The sequence below is a fragment of the Octopus bimaculoides genome, chromosome 23 (assembly GCF_001194135.2).
Source record: "Octopus bimaculoides isolate UCB-OBI-ISO-001 chromosome 23, ASM119413v2, whole genome shotgun sequence".
In the NCBI taxonomy this organism is placed as follows: Eukaryota; Metazoa; Mollusca; class Cephalopoda; order Octopoda; family Octopodidae; genus Octopus; species Octopus bimaculoides.
The window spans coordinates 37471824-37485509 of NC_069003.1; the positions used below are offsets into that span (position 1 = coordinate 37471824).

General features: G+C 38.2%; 1 protein-coding gene across 1 annotated transcript in view; it reads left to right on the plus strand.

Moving 5' to 3' along the window:
- Positions 1-13686, plus strand: part of LOC106878375 (glutamate-rich protein 3) — a 19794-nt gene that overhangs the window by 2701 nt on the left and 3407 nt on the right. Inside the window, exons 2-10 of the mRNA XM_014927566.2 lie at positions 1920-2010; positions 3001-3198; positions 4743-4910; positions 6192-6296; positions 7066-7251; positions 7494-7668; positions 9507-9693; positions 10995-11176; positions 12724-12855. Coding sequence (XP_014783052.1) covers positions 1920-2010; positions 3001-3198; positions 4743-4910; positions 6192-6296; positions 7066-7251; positions 7494-7668; positions 9507-9693; positions 10995-11176; positions 12724-12855 — 1424 coding nt within the window. The remainder of the gene's footprint in view (positions 1-1919; positions 2011-3000; positions 3199-4742; positions 4911-6191; positions 6297-7065; positions 7252-7493; positions 7669-9506; positions 9694-10994; positions 11177-12723; positions 12856-13686) is intronic.

A 13686-nucleotide genomic window follows, 5' to 3' on the forward strand; every position in this document is an offset into this window, starting at 1 on the left:
TGACGGGTGGATTGAGTGGGTACTATGAATGACAGAGATGAGTAGAATGATGACGGGTGGATTGAGTGGGTACTATGGATGACAGAGATGAGTAGAATGATGACGGGTGGATTGTGTGGGTACTATGGATGAAAGTGATTATATTCAGAACTGCTTGATGTTGATGTGATGACTTGTGAATGATATTAAGGTTCATACCTGTGAATCACAATGTTGTTCTTATTATTGCACAGCCCCAAGCGCACCCTTAACCAAGCAGATCTATATTCAGAGACAATCCAGTCATGACCTTTTCCCACACTTGTCTCTTCTGTTTCAAGATGTTATACGTATTTTGAGGGAGATTTAACTCTATTGCCCTACGGGTTGTGTAACCCCAAAGAGGTGCCCTCGTGGGCTCCTGAATGATACTTCTGTCTGCAAGGATGCATAAAAATGATGGTGATTTTCAAGAATCCAGCTTTACAAACCAAAGCAGACAATTGAGCTTGGCACAGTCCTTGGGCTCTTTGATTCTTGTCAAGCCATTCAACCTATTCCAGTATGGATGATGAATGCTAAATAATGATGATAATGATTATGATGATGATGATAACAGTGACGATGATGATGATGCTGGTATGCACAACTGCATGTTAAGTGTAGACAGTGACTGATAAATTAGTAATGAAGGCTGAATAGTAATGTTGGACTGTGAGAACTGTGTTGATTTGATAAAACAAGCTGTGACATGTTACAAATAAATCTGACAATAGATCAGCCACAATCAATACCAATAATTTTTCCATGTTAATTTTCTTTTCCTTTTTTTATTATTTTTTTCTTGCTTCCATACCTGGAACTTCTCTAGTTCTTGTTGAGATACAGTAATAAGAGCAAGGTCATCAGCATAGAGGAGCTTCCAAAGGCAGCCTGTCTGAAATTCCTTTGTTATTGCCTGGAGGACTATGATAAACAAGAGGGGGCTGAGCACTGATCCTTGGTGAACCCCTACATGTACCCTGAATTCTTTGCTGTGCTCATTGCCTCACTTTACTGGTAGCATCCCTGTACATAGCTTATACAGTTCTCACCAATCACTCATCTATCCCTAGCTTCCGCATCAACCACCAGATAAGGGATCGGGGGACCCTGTCAAAGGCTTTCTCCAAGTCAACAAAGGCCAAGTACAGAGGTTTATCCTTGGCTAGGTATTTCTCCTGCAGCTGCCTTACCAGAAATATAGCACCAGTGGTGCTTCTCCCTGGCACAAAACCAAACTGCATCTCGTCTAAATAACTCTCTCCCTAATTAGTTGGGCTGTGACTCTCTCTGTAACCTTAATTACCTGATCCAACAATTTGATACCTCTGTAATTATTTCTATCTAAGGCATCACCTTTACCTTTGTAGCAGTTGACTATGGTGCTGCTACACCAGTCATTGAGTATGACTCTTTCATATAACACCTGATTTACAACATGGGTGACTAGACCGTAACCTACACCATCAGATATTTTAAGCATCTCAGCAGTGATTCCTGATGGGCTGGGGGCTTTCCCTGTCTTCATATCCTTAATTGCTTTATCTATCAAGGAGCTGTCAATTTGGGTAGCTGGTCCCTAAATTGGGTCAACATTTGGCAGCCTCTCCTCTTCCCATTCATTCTCCATGTTCAGCAGTCTTTCATAATGACATTTCCAAGCCTCTTTCTTTGCAGTATTCTTTACCGACAGATTATATTTTGATAGTGAGAGTAAATATATGTTTATTAAACAAATTGTTCATCATTTACACATACACACACACACAACTTATACTATACGCACAAATGCACACATATATGCAAACACATGTAATGTGCACTCATGTAGATTATATGTTATATAATGTTGTGTGTGTGTATACAGATGTTTTTGTTATTAATCAAACTCGTTACAGAATCAGCGAGTACAACAGTCTCACCGACTCCAACCTCACTGCGTATTTTAGCAACAGATATCTTCGGAGGCATTTAAGGAAAATTGGATTGGTAAGTACTTTTAATTGTAATTGCTCCATAACATACTGTAGAGATGAAATAGCATATTGCATAACATATGCAAATCTGTTCTTCTATGCTTCACCATTGGTCAAGCATACATGTCACTTAACTACCCTGCTAGTCATTTGGTAATTCTCCCTACTAATAGGGAAAAAATTAGTCTAAAGTATGGATGGTATCATTCTTTAGTTTATATATACAAGTATAAATGATCTTTGACTTCTCCCAAATAAATAAAATCATATGCTGCTTATAGAAATATAGATGTTCTTGCATCTATCTTGCATTTGACTTGGCAGAATCGTTTTATGTCTCAGCTAAAATCTGTCAATGCATTTTCATTTATACGAAAAGGTAGGCTCACATAAGGTTACAGAATTTATTTAGAAGGGTTTGGATTGAACATCAAGAACCAGCTACATATGCTTGGATTGAACATCGAGAACCAGCCACATACACTATTTATATATCATGACAAGTGTTCTATTATGTGTGTTCTGTGTTCTTTCAGATGCTCTTGCGAAGAGGCCATGTGAACAGAAAGGCTAGGCACTCCTGGCCGGTGAATAGGGCCATGTGACAAGTGAAAAATTGTTAAGAGCCAAAATTATAGTTAACCTAGTTGACAGTAAGCTTAAGGATATATCTTCATGCATGAATGCATTTACATGGTATATAAGCGTGTGTGTGTGAGGAGGGTATTATTTACATGTGGAAACATTGGGTGGCAAACAAGGTGATCCCATTGAGATGGGATGCTGCACACACACGCACACATATTCAGGCATGGTTGTATGGTTTAGAAGTTTGCTTCCCAACCACAGGGTCTTAAGCAAGTGTCTTCAACTAATGCCCTTGGTTGGCCAAAGCCTTGTGAGTGAATTTGGTCACATGTAATCTAAAAGAATCCCATTATATGTGTGTGTGTATTTACTTATATATACACACTGCTGTGCTTACCTCCCCTCTATTACATAGATCAATAAAAGAGGTGAAATTATTCCTGAGTCAACATATCGGGCGAACATCAGCCGTGCTGAACAGCAGGAGCAAGTGAAGGAAGCATTAGCTCAAGCCATTGTACATAAATCTGTTGATCTGCAACTGAAGAGAGAAAATGAAATCAACCAGAAAGTGGAAGAAATATCTAAGCTGGAACTGGTTCGAAAAATGAGGGTAAGAGTTTCATTTTAAACTTTTTTCTATAGAACCCTTTCTATATAATCCTTTCGTATATAATGTATGATATAACACAGTATTATGTAGTGGTTCTTACAACAATATTACACTATACAGTATATCAGGGTTATTTATTGTACCTCATTTATGTTTGCTGGTTATTCAAATGGTGTGCGCTGCATCACAATTATATACAATGTCTCACAGTTTTATTTCATGAATCATTTGAAATGTGCTGGCTGTTACATCAAAATACACTGTATCACAACAATGAGTTGTGGCAAAGGTGCTTGAAAACCAGAAGAACATCTCTGGAAGACAATAAGCGATGTGGAAGACCTACCATGAGTGTCATGCCCGGAAATGTGGTATTGTGCCTTGAGAATATGTTCTCCAGGACCAGGCCATCAATCGAGAGTTCTACTGTAACATTTTGAAGCATTTGAGGGAGGAGGACATTTGGTGAAAGTGACTGGATCTGTGCAGCACAAAGAATTAAATTCTTCACTGAGCTCTCCTCATGAGTTTCTTGCCAAAATCAACATGGTATCACTTCTGCACCTGCCTGGTTCACCATATTTAGGACTTGTGGACTTCCATCTCTTCCCTAAGATGAAAATGCAGCTCAAAGGTCATCATTTTAACGACATTGTTGGGATCTAGGGCAATTGAAGAAAGTCCTCAACTTGCTTATGGAAAACGACTTCCAGGCCAGATTCCAAAAGTGGCAGGAACACTGGGACTGGTGTATCGTTGCACAAGGTAACTATTTCGAAGGAGATGATGTTAAAACTTAGGTAAATAAGTTATTTTTTTATTAAATGTAACTGGTTCAGGAACCTTTTGATAATTGCCTCGTTTGTAGAAATATCACAGAAATATAGTGTCATCGCATCATACAGTGTTTCTAGATTGTTATAGTTTATGAAGATATACATTCCACACCTGCTACGAACAGAACAGGATTGCAGAAGCACAAAGAAAATGTGAACTACACAAGTCCAGGGTCAATTACTTGCCTTCAGTTCCAACAGTCCACTAGTGTCCGAGCAGCAGCAGAGACTTCTGAGAATGCATTGGAATAATCGACCACAGCCGGACACGCTGTGCCCATGTGATGTCCTTTCTTCATTAACAATGATGGATGGATTAATATATTCCAACAGTTACAACAGTCGGAGCTATGATTGAATATCACCTATCCTGATACTGTCACCATATATATCTTGTTAAAAATAACAAATTCCCTCAAATTACACCATACTGTCTGAGTAATATGGGCACATAGGCTTAAGTAATTCTGCATCAAAAAAAGAAGACAAGATGGGCATGAATGAAAGATTTTGTTTTTTATTTTTATCATACATCTGCTCACTCAGGGCTGATTTGTGACTAAATAACAATGATGACCACAGCTATCATTTTATCCCTACTACTGCTGTTGCATCCCCATTCTATCCTACCACCTCAACACTACAATAAATTACCAACTTCCCAAATGGCAACATCAAATCAGTATTGCAGTTCTGTTTCATTTTCAGTCAGAGCGCTATACAGCCAGAAGCCACACATTACTCACGTCTGCAACAAGTCGAGAGTCTCTGTCAAGGCGTGCAAGCTCTGTAGCTGGAAGCATGCGACACCAGCCTTGGACCAATTCACGACCACGGACTGCATATGAGCAACAAGGCACTCAGAACTCAGACATGGTAAGTTTTTAAAGTAGTGTAGCCTTATATGATTGTACTGTTATAGCTACGTCTTACCCACATCCACTACTATCACAATTTACTCAACTAACCAATGCAATGAAAAAGCCTCTGGGCTTAGGCTCCTAGAAATTACAGCCAAACTGCTGTGTCACTATGGCAATTTTAGATATTGACATGGTCCACTTAAATAAAAAAAAAGAACTGTATCAGAAGTGTGTCACAAGGAACTCTATCTCCTTAGCCAAGGGGTTTTTCAAGAGCTGGCAAGATGACAGTGGACATACTGGTTTCCCAATGAAAGTGAATAATGTTGTCTACCGCTCCACACACACTTTTGATAGCAACCCAACTGAGACCACCCCTTCTGGTTCTGTGATACCAACTTGCCGTTTTAAAGTGATCTAAATTTAAATCTTTCATCAAAATTTCATTTTCATTAATTTTCCAACCTCAACTTTATTATGTTATATAAATAAAGTTATTTCATTAAATTCCACATTTTAAAAATTACAGAAGGCAGTGTATTTCAAGAGAAATATGGTATCAAAAGGGTTAAAGGTCAAACTGAAAGAGATCAATGCCAGCATGAAAGATATTATCTTGTCTGTTGTGAGAGGCTGAGTATACTGTAGTGTATGCTAGGTTTTCAGAAGTGAGAGCAAAAGATAAAAGCAGAAAGCAGAGATAGTGAGTTCCATACCTGGTCACAAACTTGCACTGAAATACCCAAAATGCAAAATAATGGCAGTAACACTGCTCCTTGTTGCCTTTGCAGTGCAGATATGAGTGAATGGTTAATGTAGAGGTGACAAAGAATGATATATGATCTGGAGGAAGGATAGCATGAATTCGAAAGTCCTTGTAACACCTTTGGTACAGAAACACAAGTTGTAAGACCATTGACATTGGGCACAGAACAGAATTGTTACACTTGTGGCAACAAAAACCTATTCAAGGGCCACCCAGAATTTGACTGGTTCACTCTTGTGCTGTTGTTAGGGGCCACTGCAGAATTGTTAGAACAGCTGACAAAAAATACATTGTGATATTTCTTTTGACTCAATCCTGCCAAGGCCAACTTTGCTTTTTATACTTTGGGGATTAATAAAGTATAGGTGAAGTTCTAAGAGCAATACTATCAACTAAAACCTCTCCTCAAAATTGCTGGCCTTGTGCTTAAATTATCCTCCTCCTCATCGTCATCGTCATCACCATCATCACAATCATCATCATTAATGTTTTGGCCTTTGTTGTTCTCTATTTATTTATTTATTTCAGAGTTTTTCCAGCCTTGATTTGGAAAGCAAATGCTCAACCATTTCAAGGGATCATTCAACTTTACAGACCCAAAATTCTTCTACTGAAAGAGATCAGTATTTTCCGGTAAGGTATTTTATAAGGAAGGTGGGAGTTTTTCAATTTGTCACTGTTATTACAATGTTGGGAAATCTTTCAAAATCGTATAAGCGATCTTCCATATTGCTGATTTTGTTCAGCCCTGGTTGAGTTGACCACTTCATCTTTAAATATTGTTTATCTCATATCACATTAAACAGTATGTCATTTTTTCCTCTGTAAAGCTAGAAGGATATGATTTGAGATGTGGTTATTGTTTTTAGCAAGTTTAGGGATCATGTAGAGCTCCCTCATTGACTTGTGGTAGGTGTTTGTTTGATGATGTTTAACTGTCGAAGTTTTTTGTAAATAACCAATCTCCTTTTCCTTTACCCAAGATCAGGGTCTTCACTCCGCGAGTGTAGTGGGTGCTTTTTACATGTCACTGGCACGAGGGCCAATCAGGCAGTACTGGCATCAACCATGCTTGAATGGTGCATTTTACATGCCACTGGCATGGGAGCCAATCAGGTGGCACTGGCAACGGTCACACTTGAAGGGTGGTTTTTACGTGCCACTGGCACAGGTGCCAGTCAGGCAGTACTGGCATCAGCCATAACAATGACTTCACTTGACTCAACAGGTCTTCGTCACATTATTATTCACTGGATTCTTGCTTTTCTCTTTTTTTTTTTTTAGAATGATACAGTTAAATTTGAAAGAGATTTGCCTTATTTTTATAGTTACAATGTCGAGGCTCATGCATTAATTTGTAATAGCAATGATGTTAATGCTATTGTTGCTGTTGTTGTTTCAGTTTTATTTGGATGTGAACAATTTGAGGCAGTATGGCCTAAAACTGGCCCCACTTCATGACACATGGAAAAAACAGCTGAAGTCACCTTACCTTGCGACTCACCCTTCTACAGGAGACAGGATGAAGCCTATACGGCCAAAGACAACCCCCAAACTAATGTCAAACCATAATGTAAACAAGGCAGAGGTGATTGTTATTTTGTTTTCCATTTTTTGTTCAAATTTCCTCTTTTTCCAAAGTTTTTCCAATTTAGCACTAACGATTGATGGGAAAGTCAAAATAATCAGGTCATTATCATTGCCATCATTATCACTGTGATCCTCATTATTTCATTCATCTTCCTCAAGGTCAACCATGTCACAAATGGTATCATCATCATCATCATCATCATCAACAAGATTCTTATTGTCAATCTTATTCTGTTGCAGAGATATAATGCTGAGGCCAGAATGAGGACCAACTGCAATGTGACCATGAAGTTTTTGGGTAAACATGTGACAAAATTGCCAGGCTACTCTGTTCGTGAAACTGAAGTTGTTGTGCAGCAACAACACTGTGGTGGCAACACTGTGTGTGTTTACCATGGCAAACTTTTACCCCAAGGTAGAAACCGGACACTTTTTAATCTTCTTTGCTTTTGAGTTTAATTTTATGGCTGTGTTACAAGTTCAAATTCTGCAAAGTTGACTTTGCTTTTATCCCTTCAGGTTCAATAAAATGAACCACAAAGTAAACCAAATCATAGCCCCCACTTGCAAGCCTTTATGACTTGGTAGCATTGTTTTCGGTGCCTGTATAGTCATGAGCAGACAGACACCTTCTCAGTGCTTTCACCCTTGATTCAGTGCAACGTCCAGGATGTGACAGCGAGAGACAGAACTGCATTTGTCATCATCATCATCCACATTTTACATCCATTTTCCATCCTGACACGAGTTGGATGGTGTGACAGGAGGTAGGCAAGGCTGGAGGGCTGCACCAGGTCCCATAGTCTTGTTTCAGCATGGTTTCTACAGCTGGATGCTCTTCCTAATACCAACCACTTTACAGAGTGAACCGGGTTTAATTATATTAAAACTGAAAATAATTATTTTGAATTCTACAAATTAAACAATTGAATAAATTTTAGGAAAAAAAAAAAAAAAGACCTGACAGACATTGACAGAATTTGTTTTTTAACTTCTTCACTGTTCACTTCCTGTACATATTCTATTTACTGCTCATGCCCTTGTGGCTACTATTTCTGATGTGTTATAGTCCACCTGAACACTGTACACAATAAGTTCATTATACAAAACTTTTAACTGGGAAATCTGGAGGTTTCGAACCCACTTGAAAAGTGTTGATATAAATGATTAAGCATCTTTCTCTTTGATGTAGGAAAACATCAAGTGATACATTGACAGAATCAGGAGACTGTCAGATAAAATGCCTTGCAGTAGTTTTTGTTTTTTTTCTCTTTACACTGAGCAAAATGCTTAGTGGCATTTTGTCCCTCTTTACATTCTCAGTTCAAATTTTTTTGTCAAGGTCGACTTTGCCTTTTATTCTTTTCGGGGTTGATAAAACAAGTACCAGTTGAGTATTTCACCTGTCGCTACATTCTGAATTCAAATTCCGCCAAGGTCGACTTTGCCTTTTATTCCTTTCAGGGTTGATAAAATAAATTCCAGTTGAACACTAGAGTCGATGTAAGTGACTCGTCTCTCCACCTCCCCCTAACTGCTTTTGTGGCAAAAATTTGAAATAATAATAATTATTACTTTATCATTACTATTATTTATTGTCTTTGCACAGCTTCTAACACTGGAAATGTACTATACTGCCAGCTGTTCACTACTAGTGAACTAAGGTAACACTGCTTATTTTTTGAACACCATCTGCAGTATTCAAGCAGTTCCAAGCAGTGCTGTTTTTTTGCTTATTGCAGCCCCTATTTGTTCCATGTACTTCTCAAAATTTTTACTCACTGTTCCCAGGACTCCGACAATCATTGGTACTACTACCACCTTTTCCATCGACCACAACTGCTTGACCTCCCAAGCTAACCTGTTATATCTCTCGACTTTTCTTTCTTCCTTATCGCATACCTTGTTGTCAGCTTGGCATGCTATATCCATGATCCAGCATCGTTTGCTTTCTTTCTCAATTAACACTATTATTATTAGTATTATCATTATTATTCATTAAGGCAGCAAGCTGGACGAAATATTAAGTGGTATTTTACCTGTCACTATGTTTTGAGTTCAAATTCCTTTCAGGGTTGATAAAATAAGTACCAGTTGAACACTGGGGTTGATGTAAACAACTTATGCCCTCCCCCAAAATTGCTGCCCTTGTGGCTAACTTTGAAACCATTATTATTATTACTGTGTCATTTAGTCCAATAAAACCCACAAAAACAATCCGTAAGAACGTGTCTCATCTGGTTTCCATTTCAGAAAACTTCACATTCATATCTCACCGCCATATCAACTTCCCATTCAGCCTCAGTGTTTACTTGGATGGTATTTTACACTTGCGAGTTAGTGTCTGCTGTGAATATAGGCACCAAAGAGGTGGCATCATTGGTGGACCACAAGGTCAATTCATTCTGGTCAGTGTGAAGGGATCAATGCCTTGTGCCAGGTTAGAACGAGTTTTATTTTTGTGTTTTTTGTTGTTGTTTTTCAGAGGTGAGAATGGGGATATGGCAGTGACCGTAGAGCAGCAAACTAAAAGGGGAATCTTACTGAATTGACTTCACCTTTCCTGGGGGTTACTTCTCTTGATCGTACTTCTTCCTTAACAAATTTATTTTCTTGATGTCAAAGTAATTAAATTATCATCGTTATGATGATGATGAGGGCAACAGTTGATGACAAAATCAGTAGATCATTGGAGAAATCACCTGACTGTATTAAGTCATAATCCTTTATGTTCTGGGTTCAAGTCCTGCTGAGGTTAACTTTACCTTTTATCCCTCTGGGAATCAATAACTATAAGGCGCATACTGGGTTTGATTTCCTTGATTACACCCTTTCCTGAAACTGGATGGCAGAATTGGTAGAAATATTGAACACTGTGTAGAAGGATCAGTATCTGGTACCAAGCTATATGGTTAAGAAGTTTGCTTCATTATCACATGGTTCCAGGTTCAGTCTCACTGTGTGGCACCTTGGGCAAGAATCTTCTACTATAGCTCCAAGCTGACCAAAGTCTTGTGAGTTGATTTCATAAATGAAAATTGTGTAGAAGCTCATTGTATATTTGCACGTGTGTGTGTGTGTGTGTGCGGGTCTTTGTGTTTGCCCTCACCACTTGACAATCGATGTTGGTTTGTTTATATCCCCATAATCTAGCAGTTTGGCAAAAAGAAAACAGTAAAGTAAATCCCGAATTTAAAATAAATCCCAGATTCAATTTTCTCTACTAAACCAATTAAGGGACACTGCCTCAGCATGGCTACAACCCAGGGACTGAAAATGCCTGGTAATACTTATTTGCATCTTGTTTTTTGTTCTGAGCTGGAATTCCACCAGAGCTGAATTTGACTTATTTTTTCTGGATTAATTAAATAATTATCAGACAATTACTGGGACCTACTTAATTGACTGCACCTCTCCCATCTCGAAAAAAAAAATGTCTTTTTTTTTTCTGTATTAGAATTCAATATTATGATTATAACTAAGGCTGGCAGAATTGTTAGCACTTTGGGCAAAATGTTCAGTAGCATTTTGTCCTTCTTTAATGCTCTGGGTTCATATCCCGCTGAGGCCCTTTCAGAGTCAATAAAATAAGTACCAGTTATGTACTGGGATTGATGTAATTGACTTACCTCCACCCCCACCCTGCAAAAAATTACTGGTCATGTTCCAAACATTTGAAACAGTGTTATGATAATAACTGTATTTTTCATAGTTTCATTATACTTGAGGTTTCATTTTCAGGTGCAAATTAAACAAGGACTTACGCCAGAAGAAACAGAAGAAAATGTCCCATGGTAAAACCCCAGAATCTGCCTTTCACCAGAATGACTACAGAGACAGTATGCTTGATGAACCTGATGGTGGATGTCTTGGGAAAAAACAAACGAAATTCCAATCAAAAGAGATGCCATCAAGTCAGGAAGGTTATATTTCTTCACTTATATTTTGAGTTTTAAATCATTATTTAGAGTGGTGGATATTAGTTAGGGATCACTGGAGAAAACATTCTGTGATATTGAATCCCTGTAAAGTTTGACTTTGCCTTTTGTTCTTTCAGAGTAATGTAAAATCAGTCCCCATTAAATATTGCGGTTAATTTCACACTGTCCCTCATTCCAGATTTCATGACCTTGGATTTGGATTAGAAATTATTATAATTTTATTTGAAATCTGTTGGTGAAAAGCAGTGATTAGTGGAATTGGTAGATTGATGGACAAACTGCCATGCATATAGGGGTGGATGATCATTTTCATCAGGTCAAGGCCAATAGGCTATCATGATAGCCTTTCAAGAGCAGAAATCAAGCACCAGGCTACTACTACTCCTCTCCATACTATCTTGATGTAGGCAAACCTACAACGAAGTATGCGGGTGGTGGGGTGTCTGTTGAGACTCCATCTCAAGTCCCTGTCGTAACATTCTACTAGAGCACCTGCCCGTGAGGAAATTGAGGGCAGCAGCTTAATGGCATGCCCAGAATCTTGATAGTGAGATATCAATAGCAAAGTGACAGAAACGACTGGAAGGATTGAATTATTGCTGTAACACTATAATGGCCATTGGGAATATGTAAGATACTTCTATATGTTCTGTTGAACTTTGGGCTTTCACATAATCCAGACGTGGAAGGCTAGAGAGGGTGTTAGCACTTACCCAACGTGATGCCTTGATTCTCCAACTGGACGGATGACTTAACATTCTTTTTACAAGCTGATTCCACAGAATGGTTGATGCTGTACCTAGGGGTTGACAACCTTAGTAGCAGTCATCCATATGCTAGATTAAATCAATTATACCTCTCCATATCTTTGACCTTGTGTCAATGCTACAAATAATTATTATTTGCGATGAGTTATGGGAATCTGATGAATGGCAGGGTCAGTAGACCACTAAAAATAGTACTTATGTCCCTTAACTGTTATCTCCAGCAAGTTGACTGATTGCAGAAGGGTCCTTATATAGGCTTCTTAGTACTAAACTGTTTGTTTAGCTCAAGGCCACCTCTGATTGAGCAGACTAGAATGAAAGGCATCCTAAATGCAATCATCATCATGTTTTATTTAAGCATAGTGCAACCAGCATCATCCCATTATGCAATGTGTCTTTTCATTAAAATGGAAGAACATAAGTTAAGAGTGGGTCTGAGCAGCCTCTAAGGTACCTCCCTAAAATTCTAACAGATTTAGCATGTAAAAGGTTGTTTTGTAAACTCATTTCCACACTGAACTGTTGTTTAGCCCCAGGTCAGAGCTGACTGAGAAGACTCATGACCAAAGGCATTCCAGTGGTGAGCTTCATGACAATTTTAGGGGTAGAACTACATTCTCTAACGTTTTCTTTCCTTGTTTAAGATGGAAAGGTGGAGCTTGAGGGATATTTGAAGCTACTATTGGTAGCAGTTTTAGAGAACATGTAGGAGACTCCCACATTGGCTTGTCAACATTGTACTGTTGAATATCCTAATTGTAGAACATGAAGACGAGCAGAAATATGACCACCACTCCAGAAATACAATACCATGGGAGGATGATACGGCATCAGTCACCATAGATGTTGCTGATTCTGATGATGAAGTTCAAAAAGAGGAGAACCAAGGACAAGGTAAGTTGTCATAATATTCTTCTATACTTAAAAGAAACAGTTGGGGAAGACATAGCCTGAAATAGCAAACTAAGGTCAAAGGTTGAACTGGTCACTTCCCTGTGACATTTTGCTGTGTCCCTTTATTTCTTATGTCCACATCTTGCACTGAGGTTGGTCATCCTCCCGTCCTTTCTTATCTTTCAATTCTCAATGTGGTTCATAGAATAAGTATTGGACTGGAATTGAGGTTCTCTGCATTCCCCACCACCCTTCTCACCACCAAACCAGTGAACCTGTTGGTGCTCACCCATCTTGCTAGAAATAGCAGCTAAGTCTTCTTTAAAGCATTTCCTACCATCTTAAGTAACAGAAAGAACACTTTAGAAATAACCCTAACCCTAACCATAAAAGACAGAAAGGTTGTGGTTGGAACACTTTTGATCGAAAATATCTTTGTAACTTACTTTTTCTCTTGAATTATTTGCTCCATGTTGAAATAATATATATATATATATATATATATATATATATATATATATATACACATATATATATTGTGCCTATGAATCATGAAATATATGTGTGTACATTTAATGTATCTGTATATAATGTGTATGTATAGCAGTAATGATAATATTTATGCTGTTGAGTTGCAATATCTGTAGTAATGTTAGGTGTTGATGATGGTTTAGTAATGGTATTAGTGGTTGTGATGATGATGATGGTTTAGTAATGGTATTAGTGGTTGTGATGATGATGATGGTTTAGTAATGGTATTAGTGGTTGTGATGATGATGATGGTTTAGTAATGGTATTAGTGGTTGTGATGATGATGATGGTTTAGTAATG